Raw genomic sequence first — 19272 nt, 5'->3', positions numbered from 1 at the left:
CTGATCAACTTTTATGATGTAATTTTACTCTAACCTACCTTGTGTGATTCTGGTGATACTATGTACCATGTAGAACTGAACTGTGACCCTGACATTTACAAGGAATTCGTATTCAAATTAACATCACACATCTGAAAGAAACTGTCCTTTCTCAACAGAATGAACTGGTTAACTGTCAGTTAAGCATATGAAGCAGTTTTCTGCACAAAACACAGTTTGAAAGGAAAACTGTAGAAACATCCTTCCATGATATTCCTTCATGCATTACTGAGAGCTGAATGTCTACAGCATCTAGTTTCATGTGCTAAAACCTGGGAGAGCCTCGGAGCAATCCTAGAACTGCTTGCAAGAAGCCTCTGCCCTTCTTGTTTGCATCACACCTTCCCTTGCTTAGAATATGACCTTTTTTAAAAGTTCACCTGATTTGCTATGACCAACGTAAGAAGTTTTAGGTTATGTAAATCAGCTGGTCATCAATTTTATAATCTGTAAGATGGAGTGCTTGGGCTTGGCCAGCTTCCCATTTTAGTTGGAATCAAGGGTTAATAGAACTTATACACCTAACATCGTGCACCTGCCACCCCGATTTCGTAGATGAAGAAGTAGAGGCACAGAATAAAAGAACACCTCCCTTAAGCTTATTAATGGCGGAGCGGACACCGAGCCCTCATCTCCCTTTTCCAATCCCATCTACTCCGGGGGATGAGATTCTTCCTAGGAATCCTGAGGATAAAGAAACCGTCTTCTCCCGCAGCGCTTCTGAAGCCTTTCTGACACAGCCTATGGAAAAACAATGCTCTTCACACTGTGACTCATAATGCACACTAACACACACAAAAGAAGTTTCCCAAACAACTTGCCCTGCTTAAGACACTGACATTTTCCATTCTCATCAGGCCTATTGCATTTCATTAATGCTGCACATGAGCCACTAAATTGTTCTGTGGGGTCAGGAACCACTGGTAGATCAGAAACCACAATGATAAACACTCTATTTAAAAAGCAATGATCCTTCTGAAATGAAGATCCAGAGAGCATGTCTATAGCAGCAATATTCAACTGGTGTGTGCAAGGATTTTTTTTCCAATTCTCACCTGAGGATATTTTTTCCATTGATTTTTGCACAGAGTAAAAGAGGGGTGGGGGGAGAGAGAGAGAACCATCGATGTGAGAGAGACACATCGATTAATTGCTTCCCAAATGTGCCCCAACTGGGGTCAGGGATCGAACCTGCAATCCAGGTAGGTGCCCTTGACTGGGAATTGAACCTGTGACCTTTCAGTCTGAGGGCCAACACTCTAACCATTTAGCCACACCAGCTAGGGCTGCCTCAAGCATTTTTAAAACATGTAATACCTGACTATTGTCAGGGTCATTGATCTCTTTTCCCTTAGATAGTCAAATAAAAAAATGACAACAGCCATCACAACAATAGCCATCCAGTGTAAATGAATCAAAATATACCTATTTTCTGGTCAGATCTGCAAAAGATATATTTTTGGGGGTGCTGCAGAATTTTAGTAATGAGCTGTATGCCACGAGAGGGAAAGGTTGACATCGTTGATCTACAGCATGTACAGGGATAATACTATTGCTCCTTGACCTTTGCATGTGCTTCAATTGCCTGGGAGAGAGGGAGGGAGCAGGAAGGGAAACATAAACACATTTTAGATTTCCAAGGATAAGATAGATGTCTTTAACTTTCAACTTTTACATTTGGATAAAAATCTCCCAATTGCTTTTTTTTTTTTTTTTTTTAATTTGAGAAATTTCCAAGTTGGTCACGTGAACGAAGACTGTATACAGAAAAGCATATCTGGAGTTGCATGGATTGTGCTGGGAGTCAACATTTAAAATAGGTTAACTGGGTAACACACAGAATCTTTCCCATTTCTTACAAATGTTATGTCAAATCACAGCAGGCACAGAAAACAGTTCATCTTCAACTAGATCATGAATTTTTATGTAATAAGATGCTGCGAAAAACAAAAATAATATGAATACATAGGTAAATATATGCGGGGTGCCTGGGAATTTTGATAAATAGTATCTGCTGTATAAAAGTTCTTCCTTTGTGATCTGTAAGCCCCGAAGGAAAGTCTTCCACACAATCTGCCTTCCGTTGGGTTGCCTTCCCATCCTAAGTGTCTAAGCTTCTCTCGATCCATACTGAAATCTTGACGCCTTTCGCCTTCCATGGTTAGTCCAGCTGCTTTCTGGGCTCTGGTCCACTCAATGATCTCTTCTGGTTCAGACTTCCTCCTGGAACCCGAGCCTCCTCTAACGAGGCGGTTATACTGCGATTGTTCTGGAGTACTCGGGGGAAACTCATCTCGCTCTGGTCCCTGCCTTACAGAGCTGCTGCTGGGGAAGCCCGGATCTCCCGGGTGGTGTGCAGAAGGTGGCCCCCTAGGGGGATCCTGGGGATAGAAGGAACCCCTTCCAGCACCTTGGAAGCCAGACTGGTGGGAGAAAGAGGCACCTCCATGTTTGTGACATTGTTTGAGGAGCTGAATGAGACTTAGCCTGAACCCAGCACGTCTACTGACATTTGCAATACATTCCACTCATTTTAAATAAATTCTGTGTTTACTTATTCAGTTCAGCTGGGGTTTTCTTTTACAACTTAAAGGTTTATTTATTTATTTATTTAATCCTCACCCGAGGATTAAAAAAAAAATTTTCTATTTTTATTTTTTGCATTTATCTTCAGATAGAGCGGGAGGGAGAGAGAGAGAAAACATCAATGTGAGAGATACACATTGAGTGGTTGCCACCCACACGACCCCAACTGGGGCGGGGACAAACTGCAACCGAGGTACTTGCCCTGAGCAGGAACTGCACCCGGGACTCTCTGGTCCGTGGGCCGACACTCTAACTGCTGAGCAAAACCAGCTCAACTTAAAGATCTTTAAACTGGTATGATCATCGGCTTCTTTCTTCCCTATCAATCCACAAAGCCCCTTTCAGCCAAGCCCCTCATCCAATCTCTCCTTGTAACATAAACTTTTCCAAATCAAGAGAGCAGGATGAAAACCAACTTCCTGCACATCTGCCGTGGAATTTTCAAAAATAATGATGATAATACCAACAACAGTTGCTAATATCTAGCGAGTACTCACTATATACTGGTGATAAGTTAAGAGAGTGGTGCTCAAACTTTCTGCGAATTTATTACTTTTCAATCCCTGATGTCCATGCCACACGTATACAAATTAGATTCTTTCAACACCAGAATCTCTGGGAGTAGGGAACAGGCATCAGCATTTTTTAAAGCTTTCTAGGTTATTCCAGGAATTGTTAAATTTAAAAAACCCTTTACTGAAGGTATGCTAATGAAATATTTCATTTAATCTTTATGGCAGTGATATAAAGTATTCATCCAGCATCATTATTACTATCAATATGATCACAACTTAACCAATTAGGAAGAAATCTGAGTCTCAGTGATGTCATACATGATACACAACAGAATCGGTAGATGAGATTCTTGCTGAAAACCAGCAAGAAATGGGAAGGGAGCAAAATCATGGATATTCTGCAGAGAAAGCAATCTTTGGTGGAAAAAGAAAACAAAATAGTGAAAGCCAGAGTATTCTGAGGGTCTAAGTCTGTCCTCAAGAGAAGCATTTTAGGATCGAACAGTAGTTATCAGCTGAGCCCAGTGCAGACCCCGCTTCTGTCCATTGGTCATCATCGCGTGGACATGTATCAAGCGGCACACACGAAGTGCAGCTGCGAGGCGGGCTGGGCACCGTAAGGAAAGAGTCGAGCCTGAGCAACACCCATGTGGCAGGGGAGCCGACTCGGACTCCGGGTGCCTGGGGATACTGGGACGGGGGGTGATACCGTGTAGGCGACTCCAACAAATATTGAAAATGAAATTTCAAGTGAGACCGATCAGCTTGAATTAAAAGGCAAACTTTATTACCATGTTATTAATATAGTTCTAACAGGCTTACAAGAAACTGGGCTGAAATACTGTTGTGAGAAGAAGAAAAACATACTCTTTCCTACACAGAAAACTGTGAACAATTCTGAATCATCAACAGGCCATTAATGATACAAAACTGAAAAACCGAATTATTGACATTCCGTTACATCCCTGAGATGAATGTAAATAATACACCGTTTTACATGAAACACCAATGATAACCTTCTTGAAAATATCTTTGGCTTTTCTTTCTCACAGTTTCCTGTAGATAATTTTTAACCCCTTTCAGTAATCGAAGCAGTCTCTGGATGTTTGCTCTATGGCAAAATTTGCCAATAATAGCTGCTCTATTATGTACCTGAAGAAGAATCATTACAGATGCCTTTTTTCTCTTCCTGCATCTCCACAGATAAAATAACGATGAACTTTGATGTCAAAGAAACCGTTTTGACTTTTAAAGAATAAAACAAAAGTTACAGGAAGATACTTAAATAGAAAATTGCTAGTTTTATGTCAATTATACAACGAGGCAAGAGTTACTGAATGGCACCTGTACTTCCCTGTTTGCCAATATTCTCTGTGCTAGGAAGGAATTAAAGTACTAACACTGGGTCTAGGGGGCAGACATGGGGAGGGACGGAGATTTGATTTGGGGTGGTGAACACACAATGCCGTGTACAGACGACGTGTTGTAGAACTGTGCACCTGAAACCTGTATACGTTTGTTAGCCAGTGTCACCCCCAAAAAATAAGTAAATACCTACAACAAAGAGTGGTTTCCCACTTTGCTGGCAAGTCAACAAATCCTACTATCTCCTAACATATAATCTACATTTTAAAAATAAATGCATGTCCCTTATTTGGCATGTTTAAACAAGCTTCAAAAAATAAAGTGTAAACACTGCTTTGAATATTTCTTCAGTAAGTTTTTCAAACCCAAACCAACTGACATTCCGCACCACTGATCCCTGAGTCTGCTGGTCTTCACTAGTCACGTGCAGAAACAACTCTTACACCCTTCTGGCTTCATGGTTGGAATGATTTCAACGGCAAAGCATTTGAGCTATCAAGCCTTGTGTGTCGTGTGTAAAAGGTTGCTAGCCTTACGAGGCTCAAGAAATTTTCCAAGTAATTTTAAACACAGTTTAACATTTTAGTATTACCCAGAAACTTGAGCATTGCTATTTTGTCCAAACAAAAATAAAGCAAACCCCTATATACAACTGTCTACATATTTGCTCCTGATTTCCATCTTTGGACAACAGCGGAAGTGTTCAGGGCCTGCTGGCTTCTGGAAGGGCTGGTGGTTTTATTGTGTTTTACAACATCTACAACAGAGAAACTTTTAATTGGGGCCATTAATTGATACCATGACACAGCTAAATAATCAAGGCAGCATCTGGTGCGGGCACAGCGCTCCGCCGCCTACCTTGGGGGCTTTGGCGTGCTTCCCACATCTGGCATCCTTGACAAGGCTGAGATCTAACAACTCCGTCTCCTGGAAGGCAAAAGTGTGAAACTGTTAAGCATCCACATAGATCTCTTTTCTTTGTGTTACATCATTGACATCACTTTGAAAAAAAACAATATCTTGTGACCTGCCTGAAGATTTCTCTGCACTTGGGATCTTTTTCCTCTTACACCATCGACGTATTGAATTGGAATAAAAACAAAAAGATAGCAAACTGCTAACCACTCCATTTAATATGTATTCGAATACATTTTGTAAGTATTATGTGTGTGGCTTGGGTCCCTAGTCTGTTGTGCAAGCCATTCCTAAGTCATGAGGAATCAAGCTTCCTGTTTTCCTGTTGAAAAGTAGTCCTAAGAGTCACTCTGGTGTAAGTGAGGCTCCGTGAGTGGCCAAGGCAAGCGGATGGACCTGCCCTCCTGCCCACCCTTACTGAAGCCTTCTGCACACATACTTTATACCCTGATCTTTTCATTTATTTATTATACATTTTTGAACACCTATAGTATGCAAGTTATTCTAGAGTACAAGACACATAAGGCTGCTTCTCTGGATGGACTTGCCATCAAATAGAAGACTAAGAAATGCACATGCATAAGACCAAGGAGGAGGTGTCCATGCCAAATTTAAGGTGAACTGCTATGAGGTCAGCAGAGGAGAGAGATTTTTCCTCAGGGTCTTCGAGCAAAGTCCATGGAGGAGTCACTGAGCATGGAGAAGAGAATGGGGAGGAGGGGACCTATCTCAGTTGGAGGGTACAGCGTCAGAAAATACCCAGAAAAGAAAGGGCCAGAAGGTTGGGTGGAACCTGGAGGTATTCGTGGCCTTCAGATGCTTAGAGAAGGACATGGGCAATTCCCTATCCACTGCTGGGGCACAGAGCATGTGAAGAGAAGGCATGAGAGGGGACACAGAAAGGGATATGGTCGAAAGGATGGAAACCCTGAAAGTCTGGCTAAGGACCTGAGCCATCAGGTTTGTGACACATAGGTCACCGAGCTACACAGTGGACTCTATCACCAGCCAGAGGACTGTGGGACAATGAGCAAAGTCATCTTAACGTGATGTCAGCCATCCAAACAGTGTTTTCCGGACAATGAGCACTGGAGTAAGGCGTCTAGTCCCCTTGTCCCAGCAGGAGGCATTGCATCATGCTTCAGCCCCTCACAGACCCGCTGGACAGGAGTGGCTGTACCTTCTCCCTGCCCCAGAGTCCCCAAGTGCTGGCAGCTGGGACTCCCAGAAAACTTCAAACAGCCACCAATTCCAAATGTTTGGTGCAGAATGTTCTGAATATGTTCCAGCGCCCAAGGTTGATCTCATGACTGCAGTGTCATGAGGGTCAAACTGCAGGTGATGTCCCTCCACTGGAATCCCCACCCCACAGCAGCCATGGCCACAGCACATCCCTTGGTGGGAGGAAGGGCAAGAACCAGTGTCTTCTCTTCTTTGGCTCACCCTGACCTTGTTATTTTGCTGTCCCCTATTTTAGCGGATTCCTTAACCCGTCCCCTATTGTGTGTGAGTCTGTGGGAATCCTCCCAAATCCCGGGGTGTGACAGGCAGCAAGTCAGCAAGGAATTTGCAGTGCAGAGTAAGTGGCACCATGGTTCCCCTAAGACCACACCACCCATAATATTGAAGGTCCCCTTATGGATTTTGGAAAAGAACGGTATCAACCACGGGCTCAGTGCTTCACGTAGCAAATGAATAATAACGCCCTCAGACGTGAGGAGGTAACCCAGGCTCTTAACCTCCACAGCAATGACAACCAGCCCATTTGTTGGAAGGGGAGGGACAGCAAGAGAACCAAGCTGAAGAAGCTTCGTCTAGAAGACCACACTGAGTGGAAATCGGAGGAAGGAGAGACCCAGTGAAGGCAGGGGTAGTAGGAAGAAAGATGAGAGTGATAATATGGAGGGAGAACTAAGAGAAGGAAATAGAGGAGTTAGTCACAACTCCAGGATTTCCATCTTCCTCCCAGGGACTCAGACGTTTTGGGACAATGATAGTGCATTGTGGAGCTGTTGGTGTGAGGGGCTCATCCAAGCAGAAATGCCACTCATGAATTCACTTGAGCATTATTTATTGAATGCTGCAGTGTGTCAGGTACAGGCTAGGTACTGAGAAAAGACCAAAACAAAAACTAAAACAAAAAAAACCCACAAAGATCCGACACCCGTTTTGAGGAGTGCACGTACGAAACCATTGAAGGAGACATCTCAAGTGTGCTGTAGACACGGGCTACGAGGTGCCATGGCATCATTTCAGCCAATCCACAGGAATTAGGAGTTTTGCAGCCTTACAATTCTGAATTTTGGGGGAGGGGTGTGTCCAGGAAGTAGAAACAGCAGGTACAAATGCAGAGAGGCAGGAATTGTGTACGAAAGCTACATGGCACTAAGGATACACAGCAGAGATGTTAGGAGAGTTAACACAGTCACTCCTGGTACCAGCGGGTGTTATACGCCCATTCTCTATAATTATTCACAAAGTGCTGATGTTTATGTTTAATGCACTTTTCATATGCGTTACGTGATGTTTTACATACATGCAAAATAAAATCACACACACACATACACAGTGCATTTTTCTACTTTTATAGGAACATTTTCTAGACAAGAAAATTCTTCCTGGTGGAACAAACAATAGACTTAAACTTCCCTTGTTTGTTTATACACCCCAAGCCCAAATGAAGTTCATATAGAACTAGATCTTAGCAGGCATCCTTATATCATCTTTTATGTTACAGATAATGAACGCTGTTTTCTACTTTCAGCTCAAGAGGAAATGTTCACTCCCCAAGCCACAGAGGGGTAGTTAATGCCAGCTGCCCAAGGGATTCATTTCGATACCACAGCGACTAAGAAACTCTCGCCAGCATGCAAAATTGTGTGTGCAGGAAAACCGCCGCGGGGCACCATCGATGTGGGTAATGTGGCATGGGAAAGACCCAGGTGGAAAATCTGTCCATGGACTCGTTGGGCTAGAAAGCAATGATTAAAATAGCGTTTCCCGCTTCTATTAACATGCAGCAGCCAGCCCTCATGGGTTTAACTGCATCCTACTCTCTCCTCCACGAAGAGAGAATGAGCGACCCAATGCACAGGCCCACAGAAACGTTACTTGTGTCATTAAAACTTTTTCTAGGTTAATTTTCTCGTGCTAACAGTTTTAACAAGCACTCTCATTATTAGAAAGCAGTGAAATGTTCCCTTTCTCAATCCATTTAAGAATTACTGTCTTCTAGTTTAAGAGAGTGAAGTCATGTGACTTTTAAGGGAAAACCACAATCTGAATAAAGGCCCTAAAATTACCTGGTCATGTATTCAGCCAATCATATTACAAAGCCGAGCATCAGTTTTATAATCTATAAAGTGAGGGTGATCATACTTTCTCCAGCAGTGACTCGCAAACCTTAGCTTGCATTTACGGTCGCCTGGGAGACTTAAAACACATGTTAGCTGGGAGCCATCCATCAGTTTCTGGTTCAGCAGGACTGGACAGTCCTGAGAATCTTAATCTCTATTAAGCTCTCAGGTGATGCTGATGCTGCTGGTTCATGGACAATAGGCTTTTAAATGAACACAAATGATAAAACTATACATTACTTACTGCCCTGGCAATGTGGCTTCGTGGCTAGAGTGTCTGCCCACACACAGGTTGGCAGGTTTGATTCCCATCAAGAGTATGCACCTGGATTGCAGGTTCAATACTCGTCCCAGTCAGGGTGCACGCCAGAGCCAACCAATCCATGTATCTCTCTCACATGGATGTTTCTCTCTCTCTCTCTTTCTCTCTCTCTCTCTCTCTCTTCAACCCTCCCTTCTACTCTCTCTAAAAATCAATGGAAAAAATATTGTGGGGGGTGAGGATAACAAAACAGACAAACACAACTATATATTACTTGTATGTTATAGTATGTTGTATGAAGAATCTATAACTGTTGTTGTATGACGAATTTATACGTGGAACTATCAAATTAAAACATTATACCTAGTGAATGCAAAAGTATGCCTAATCTGAGTTTAACTTGATTTAATTGAAGAAAAACGATTGAAGGACAAAATCCTTCAATTCCTACTAAGTATCCTTAGCATAAATTTTACCCTATACAAGTAAAGTCTCTAATTATTCAGAAATTTAAGCAATCACTGAAATCATTTCATGTTTGCTGAAAATGCTATACTACATAACTTTTGCATTCTACTTCATAACATCTTTAAAAAGCAAAAGAAAGAAATTTCTGGTTCTCTATCACCTCAAAGCTCATCCAATAATGGAAAGGGTAGTGGGGTCCCCAAAGGCCTGTGGGCTACCTGGACCAGTAAAAGAACAATGATCTAACAGACCCCCTTTATTTCCCAGGTACACAATGGTCCCCCTCAGGACATCACACTCCTAGGGCCCCACCCCAGCACATCCACTGAAGTGTTGACAGAGTGGCTTTTCTCTTCATCAGTACGATGAAGGAGAATCAAGAGTTCATTTTTGACGTTTTGAATGAGTGATGACAAAACCGAGACAAGCAAGCTAAAGAAAGACTGAATTGTCTCCGATGTTTACTATTAAGCAGAAAGATTTTAATCCATCAACCACAAACACACTGTGAGGTCGATGAGCCATGAAATGCACTGTAGACTCAGGGAATTAGACAATTCCGAACTCAAGTCCCTTCCAGAATGCCAATTTCTGTGCTCCGCCACCAAATCCCATTGGTTACCCAGCATAATGATGTGCTTCAAGTTCACACCATACATTATCCGAGAGCAATTACAGTCATAAACATTTCACAGGGAAGATATTAACGGCTGGGTGTGGGGGTGATTATGTACCTCCACATGGGGCATAATCATTACCTTGTTCAATCTCCATTTACCAAAAGTAGAAGATATTACTATGTTTTACTGACGGCTAAACCTCGCTAAAATGCCCAATAATGCATAACGTTATCTTATAGCACTTAAAATGAAGGGTTTTCATTTAAAGAGAAGCAGAGGAATAGACTTAACTCTTTGTTCTTAACTTTATTCCACCTCAGGGGAGTGAAAAATCTGTGTGGAGTATTTTTCCCAAAATAACCCCTACACCCTCTCTTACTCGGTCTGTTTCCTTTGTTCCCTCACCATCTGCACTAGTTTCAGTGCAGGACACACCAATGAAAATGACATGCACGGGTCATCCCTACCAACCGCAGCAGAGAAAAGAGAATGGTGACACATCTGGGTTGCTTTAAACAAACCTAGTGTGAGCGTAGTGCAAATGTCATAGGACAAGGAGGCAGAAAACTGAACGTGTCCCTTGGAATTGTCATTTGGAACCTACGCATTATTAAGCAAGTTGCTACAGATGTCTGTGCCTGTTACACTCGTCTGTCAAGCCGAGATGCCGATGCCAGCAACACCTTCCTCATTGGGCTGTTGCTAAATCAACTGAGACACTAAACTAAGATCTCCACTTAGCAAGCAGAGAGAACTGCAGACAGATGCGTTCTTAGGCTTGTGATATGCCCCATTCCAAGTGAGAGGGAAAAGATCCTAGTAGAAAAGCCAAAGCTGGTTAGATAAAGAATCTAACCAGCTGAATATGGCAGAGGTGATGGGCTATCACTCCCATGATGATATTACCCTTTATAGCAAATGTGAAGGGATGCTGCAGGTGTAATTAAAGCATCCAATCAGATGACTTAAATGTAACCACAAGAGAGATGAGATTTTCAAGAGAGGAACTAGAAGTGAGAGACCTGAAACAGCAGAAATGCTAGCCTGGTAGCCACGCTTATTGCCTATAAAAAAGGGAAGGCCTCTGTGAGCTAAGGGCCTCATTCTTACAGTGACAAAGTACTAGATTATGGCAACAACCTGAATGAGCTTGGAAGAAGAACTCCAGCTGCAGGTGAAAAGCAGCCTTGCAGACACCTGTAATGCAGCCTTGGGAGACCCTAAGCAGGTGAGACCCTGACCCATTCAAACTGTAAGATAATCAATGTTTGTTGTTTTAAGCCACTAAGTTTGTGGCAACTTGTTATGCAGCAATAAGTAATTTATACATGACCCCAATTGTTTCCCAGTGCTAATGCATTTAATTAGAAAGGAATGTGAATGAATTTACATATCTTGGCATTCTAACACAGCATAAAAATGACTGCAATGCTGTTATCTTTCTTAAACATATCCAATAAGAAACAATTATTATAATTGGAGCATAGAATTTTAGAACCGGAAAATATTTCAGATGAGGAAATTGAGTCCCAGAGAAAATACATCCATTGCCCAAGATCACTGAAACTGAGTACAGGATAGAAAAAGAATCCATTTACCCCCAGACCTATTTTTTCCCTAAAAAATTGTTTTTCAATATTGATAAAATAGCGGGGGTACTAACTGAGCGATACAAATGGAATAAGGAACACTGATGGCTTTGTTCATGTCCAAGAAATGTAATCAGGATAAACAGAATGCAGCACTAGCTTTAAACAACTAACAGACTGACAAACCGCAGAGGGATGGGAGGTAGGATGGGTAGGAAGAGATCAACCCAAGCACTTTTATGCATATATGCACAACCAATGGACACAGACATTAGGTTGGAGAAAGCAGGAGGGAGGTGGGAGTGGGGAGAAGGGGATCAAGGAGGGAAAAAGAGGGACACCTGTAATACTTTCAGCAATTAAAAAAAACAACAACTGTGTCTCCACAAGACAATGTAAATTGTATTGGCAAATACCTAGTTAATTTTTTTTCTTTGCAGAAAATCGAGATAGTTCAGCCTCTGGTTATGCAATAGCCAAATTTCCTCTTTCTTACTTCCTTCTCCAGCTCCCTGAGAAACTTTTATGTATTCATCTAAGAATAAAAGTTGCTTAAGTTGAAAGTTATTGCAGCTAAGCATAAAATTACATCCACAGCACCAAAGCTTTGTCATGACATAAAATTAATAAAAATTATAATAGCACTTATGTTTAGAATCTGATGGATTTATGACCTGATGTGTGTGTGACTATGGGGGGAACATGCCACACCGCATCCAAAGTTCTAGAGTATATTATATCTGAAAATATCTCCTTACAATTTTTTTAAATGATGAATGAAAAACAGGTGGAATTTAAAATGATAGTTGATGTAAAAAACTGAGAAAAAAGGCTCTATATCATCATGGAAAATCTCTATATATTCTAAAGTGGAATGATATTAGAAATATATTGGATATTATAACCAATATATTTCATGTTCCTAGTTCTTGGCTCTTATTTATTAACAGGCATTTTATGTAGGGATTCACTACGTTGTTATGAACAAATAATGGCACTGCATTTGTTAAGGTTTCAGAGGTTTCCGTGTTTCTTTAATTGTAACTATGGTGATAAAGACTGCATTGTCACAGTTTTCCATTGCATCTGTACTCAGCAAAAATCCACATTTCAGGCTAATCAGATTAACTAGAAACAGCATCCATCATTTGGCAAATAGTTTCATAAATGTGGAAAACTATCTTTGAGTGAGTATAGAATCCGATCTCTATAAAAGGTCTCTTGCAAACAAATATGGAAATTATATAGATTAATCAAGCAAACAAGCTGTTTCTACTTGAAAAGACCAGGTGATTTAAACTTAGTCAGATTTCCCTGTAAATCATCTAAAATATTATCTTTCGTCTATACTGGCTTCCTTGTGGTTGAACAGCCAGCCCGGATTTTATACCTGGTAGTCCAAGTTGCTTCTAGTTCCTTAACTTTAACCTGCATGTAATATCTGAGCACACCATTTATCTGTTTACGTGACTTAAATTCTTCCATTTCTCTAGACCAGTGGTTCTGAAAGTGTGGTCCCTGAACCAAAAGCATCAGCATCAATAATTATCATACAGGAATATGTGAAAATGCAAATTCTCAGGTCCTACCCTAGACCTACTAAATCAGAATCTGTGGTAGGACCCAGAAATCAATTTCAATGAAGATCTGTAATGATTCACATATAATCTGAAGTTTGAGAACCTGCATCCTAGACAGTCAGCTGCCCATGAAGAAGACTGACTCACCAGGGCTAGAACTTGTCATAAGACATTCTGTAGGACACTGGATAAACTGCCTCGATCCATTTAAGAAATAACTGAATCCGAGTCCTCAAAGCAACAAGAGAACTGATAATAAGACTGTTGGAGCCCTGGCCAGTTTGGCTCAGCAATTAGAGCATCGGCCTGCAGACCAGTGAGTTTCGGGTTCGATTCTGGTCAAGGGCACGTCCCTTGGTTGTAGTTCATCCTGGCCCTGGTTGGGTCGTGCGGGAGGCAACTAGTTGATGTGTCCCTCTCAGACTGATGTTTCTCTCTCTCTCTCCCTCCCTCCCTCCCACTCTATCTGATGATAAATGGAAAAATATCCTTGGGTGAGAATTTAAAAAAAAATGTTGGAGAAAAGTCTTCTTCAGACTAGTGTGTTTGTCAGTAGCATCAATATCACTATAAATTGAAGCAGCTATTTTACATGGGGCCCCAGAGGAGAAACAAAGTCAAGGAGAGGGACTAAAGAGTCTTGGCCTATTTCCAAGTGTTCTGATTCAGTCCTGTGGATGAGATATCTGGGCTGGCAAATGATGTGTTTCTTTTTCTCTGTAATCACACTATCATGACATGTCTGGTGACTTCAAAATTTTCTGAGGTATACAAAATGGCATTTATTGTTTCCTTCCCTAAGAGCCACTTTGTAAATATCCATTCATAGTTTCACGTTTCTCCTTCATCTGCTTGCTCCATGATATATCACAGATTTTTCCACCCAAAGGTTTGCATTTTATTCTGCCAAGCTAGCCCCTGTGTTCTAGCAAACACAAGATTTTAAAAAAAGGTTTAATAATTTTTTACTGCTTCATCAAGGATATTCTAAGTTGTTTTGTTTTTTAACCTGTGATTCATGGAAATGAAACAACACACTTTTGAACAATCAATGGGTCAAAGAAGAAATCAAAAGAGAAATTTAAAAATATCAAGAACAAAAAAATGAAACACTATAACCAGAACACAAGGGATGTAGCAAAAGCAGCAACCCAGGATTTTGATGACCTTTGAATCTCACTTAAAGTCCTGAATATACAAGGAATTAATCCATTTTCCAAAATGAGATATTTTAAGTTGACAAGTGTGCACAAATGATTTTTCTTTTCAAAGAAGACTTGCTTGCCCTGGCTGGTTTGGCTCAGCAGTTAGAGCGTCGGCCTGAGGTCCATAGAGACCCGGGTTCTGTTCCCACTAAGGGCGTGTACCTGGGTCACAGTTTGTCCCTGGCCCTGGTTGGGTCATGCAGGTGGTGACCACTTGATGTGTCCCTTTCACATTGATGTTTCTCTCTCTCTCTCCCCCCCTCCCACTCTGTCTGAACAAAAAATAAAAAAATATCCTCAGGTGAGGATAAAAAAAAAAGAAGACTTGCTTCTTAAAATCTTTTGTTTTTCTGACAAGACGGGGGCAAAGAGGAAATAAATGGTGATGGAAAATATTTTAACCCAATTTAATTTAGTTTTTAAAAAAGAAAATAGGAATCCAATTGCACTTTTTCCAATGCTAATCTGTAGCAATAACAACTGGTTATGTCTAAGGGGAGTCTGGTACCTAATGAATTTTCCTGAGAAGAACATTCACTGAATCAATTAACAAATCATTCCCGAAGTCCTGCCTACATGCTGTAAATTCACCAGAACTAAACTCCTTTTCATTCAACAGTTGATCAACCTAAATACATACTGCAAATACACAAAATGAGATTAGCTTTGTATATCAAGAACTATAAATGATTCACAACAGTCACTACATCCAGGCCCGTTTTCCAGTTACTCAGGAAATTTTTATCAAGCTCTTGTAAGGAACTCTATGGATGCCCACCTAGATCCCTGCTGGTCCCCTTTACTATCCAGGCACCCCTCCCCCTAACCCCATGTGCTAACTTCCCTCCTAACAATTGACATCTGTGGTCTTTAACTACCTGGAGCCACTCCACCCATAGGCAAGAGAATAAGAAGTGCCTACGAGGCTACTAGCCCTCAGGGAGCTCATAGCTCCTAACTGACAGGCACAGAAGCATGAAAGCCCAGCAACCTTGCCTTGGGGCAGAACCAGCTCCCAGGCTGAGGCTAGGACTTCACCTGAAGTCTCACCCTTGGTTGGCTTCTCCTTCACTGTCCTGTTTCCCAACTCTTATTGTTGTCTCCTGGAACCCTTCTTTATTGAACCTCTTGCATACAACCATTTGCATTTGAGTCTGTTTAGAGAACACGATTCTAGACAACTATCATTTGCAAATAACTGACTTAGAAAATAGTGTTCAACTTAAAAGAATCCTGAATCATGCACATACTACTTTCTTAAATCACATTTTTATATTAATTATTTTCTTTGGCTTTTCATGTATTTCTGTATATTTTTGGAATTTAAAAAAAAAAATTTCATTGAAAACAGCTTTAGTGTTATATTATAAGCAATAAATGAACATTTTTTGAGACTGTGGGTTCTCAGTCACTGTACATGGCATTTTATCTTGTATTATCCTTAATTGGGTTTTAAAATATTTTACCATTTCCCAGGAAATAGACATATCAGTATATATTATCTACTCTCAAGTACAAACAATGGTCTCTAAAGCTTTGTCACATCTAACCTAAGGGACAGTGTCTAATTTTAAAGAAGGGATATTTCTTACTGAAAAAAATTAAAAGTTATAAAAATCATCAGCTTCCCTAATTCCCCAAAGTTTATTTTTGTCATAATAAAAAAGAAATACGTTCATATCCATTATATTTTAGGTCATTTTCTTATTGTTGAAGATTTATTTCACTTTTAACCACCTACTCTGGCTTCCCTTCTTAAAATACACACACACACACACACACACACACACACACACTTTTTTAATTACCCCCAGATAAAACTGTCATTGGCAGAATTCAGGACACAATTTCTTTGTATCCCCTCCTTCCTTCAAATCATGACATTCTCCATTTTAATGCCTCCTTTGTAAATACAGTTAAGAAAAGAATAATTGCATTAGAAGTCTTCATCAAGGGCAAAACAGTCATAAGAAATAGTCATTAGTTTCCATGGCTACTTAAATATTACCTTCCTGGTATGTGAGGTATCTGCTTGTTCCAGACCATCCCCTCGGAGAAGCACGTTTTTGGTCAATATAATTGTTCACACCTTTTGAAGTGAGTCCTATACGCCAATTCCAGGAAGGGCCCTTATTTTTCAAAAAGGGACCCACTGTAACTTCCATTCCACAATTTTTCATGTTATGATAAATTACTTTATACTCTAGAGTCTGGAACAACTCAATTTCATAATCTTTTATGAAGCCTAAGTTTTGACCAGGGTCACTGTCCCTGCGTATATAATTTTTCTAAGTAAATAACTCATGAATCCTTAACATAGGGATTGAACACCCAGAGGACAGATTACTTTTTTATTATTGCACAACCTATTTCTTCTTGCTTAGATGAAAGTAAACTCTAAAAATAAATCTTCCTCAAAATTACATCCCCTATCATATTAAGAAAGTAAATACCCCAGACAAAAACATTTCTAAATCTGTATAATTCAGAGCCCGGACTTGTGTTTAGTAAAAATATTCTCCCTTGACCGTCCATAAAGTTTTTGTGATTTTCTTGTTGTTTTACTTCATATCTGAACAACGTATTCCCTGATCTGTCCAATCACTCGACTCTCCCCTTTGTCTCCTTCTAGGCCCATCATAAAATCCTCTTGTTTCACAACACAAGTTATTTGGGTTTTCAATTTTAAGTCAGAGGAATCACATTTGCTCTATGTGGGTCAGTCAAAATTAAGTACAGAAATCTCCATGTACCGAAATTGGTACTCTTCTGCCTTATGATTATGGAATTAAATTAACCTGAGTCTTAAACACTGTATGTCTTTCGGCATTATTATTATTATTATTATTATTATTATTATTATTTTTGAGTACAGAAGCAATCTTTGAGAAATTGCATACATTTAATACCTTTCTCTTCCTTTTAGTATTATTTGAAAGGATGACCAGTGGTTCTCATAGGATGGTCCCTGGATCAGCAGTCTCATCATCACCTGGGAACTTATTAGAAACACAAATTCCTGGGCCCCACACCAGACCTGCTGAATTGGAACTCTGAGTGGTGGGATCCAGCAATCTGTGTTATGACAAACCTCTAGGAGATTCTGACACACTCTGAAATGGGTGCTGCTACTTTTAAACAAAATATGTAACCAAAAATTGAGATGCCAGGAGAAAGACAGAGAGAGAGAGAGAGAGAGAGAGAGAGAGAGAGAGAGAGAGAGAGGAAATGCATGAGAATATCAGGATATCAGGGCCAATACAAAAAATTAAATGAATTCCAGACACGATGGAGTCTCACTCTATAGCATAGCTATTCTGCAGGTCGATTTTTTCAAGTTAAAAAGGAAATACAGCATGAAGAGTCTCTTTGTTATAGACAAGCATTCACGGTGCTTTTAAAACATTTCCTGATGGAATTATCACTAAACCATTTAAAGGGCACAGTAACCTGAAGGGCTAGCCATCACCGTTCCACTGGGCTGATCACTGCATTACAGAGGTGTCAACCTTCTCTCACAGCTGAGGGGGTCTGTGCAGCTCACCACTGCCGGCTGTGCAGACCTTCAGCAGCGGAGGCTAACTCTCCACCAGGATGTGCACCTCGTCTACACAGGAGAGAGCACTGCTAGCAGATCACTCCTAATCATGAGCCACAGTGCACAGCACCCCTTTCATTTATGGAGGGTCATGTGACCAGTTCTCAGAACCAGAATGTGAATAAAAGAAATGAGGGTCATTTCCGAGTCTTTTTCTTTCTCCTTATTTCTCTTCACAGTAGTCAAGGAGACCCTAAAAGACATTGGAACCACTAGACTGACAGAGCCTAGGTCTTTGAATCACCAGGTAGAAGAAAGCCATCCTCAGACCAGAAACACCCACACTGAACTCTTTGAGAAAAAATTGTGTTAAGTCATTGAAATTCTACTTTATCTTTTATAATAGGATACTTTAGTTAATATAGGGCTTATATGACTTTTTTTTAAAAGGACAAATTCTACTATCCCATATCATAAAACACCATAGGCACATTGTGACGGTTAAGTATGTGTGTTACCTTGACCAGCCACAGTGTACCCAGGTAACTGACCAAACATTTTTCTGCATGTGTCTGTGAGGGTGTTTCTGGATGAGATTAGTATTTAAATTCATAGGCTGAGAAAACCAGACTGCCCTCCCCAGTGTGGGTGGGAATCATTCAATCCGTGGAGGGTCTGAATGGAACAAGAAGGGGGAGAAAGGAAGAATCATTTCTCTGGCTGTGAGCCGGGGCATCAGTCTTCTGCACTCACACCATCGGCTTCCTTTGCTCCCAGGCCTTTGGGCTTGGACAGCAGATTGTGGGACTTCTCAGCATCCATAACTGAACAAGCCAGTTCTATAATAAATATATGTGTTTTGCCCTGGCTGGTTTTGTTCAGTCCACAGACCAATGGTCACAGGTTCAATTCCAGTCAAGGGTATGTACCTCGGTTGTGGTTCGTCCCCGACCCTGGTCTGGGTCATGCAGGAGGCAACCAGTCAATATGGGTCTATAGCATCAATGTTTCTCTCTCTCTATCTTCCTCCCATCCACTCTATCTGATGATAAATAGAAAAATACCCTGGGGTGAGGAATAAATACACACACACACACACACACACACACACACACACACACACACGTGTGTGTGTGTGTCTTGCCCTGACAGGTTTGGCTCAGGGGTTAGAGTGTCATACCACAGACAGAAGAGTCTCGGGTTCGATTACCGGTCAAGAGCACATACCTGGGTT

At 40.9% G+C, this 19272-nt stretch overlaps 1 protein-coding gene across 1 annotated transcript in view; it reads right to left on the bottom strand.

The window, feature by feature from the left end:
• PLCB1 (phospholipase C beta 1) overlaps positions 1-19272 on the bottom strand; it is a 699430-nt gene that overhangs the window by 453332 nt on the left and 226826 nt on the right. Inside the window, exon 5 of the mRNA XM_036244472.1 lies at positions 5364-5432. Within this exon, the coding sequence (XP_036100365.1) occupies positions 5364-5432 (69 nt within the window). The remainder of the gene's footprint in view (positions 1-5363; positions 5433-19272) is intronic.

The sequence above is a fragment of the Molossus molossus genome, unplaced genomic scaffold (assembly GCF_014108415.1).
Source record: "Molossus molossus isolate mMolMol1 unplaced genomic scaffold, mMolMol1.p scaffold_m16_p_6, whole genome shotgun sequence".
NCBI classification, from domain to species: Eukaryota; Metazoa; Chordata; class Mammalia; order Chiroptera; family Molossidae; genus Molossus; species Molossus molossus.
This window is presented reverse-complemented; position numbering and strand designations above follow the sequence as displayed.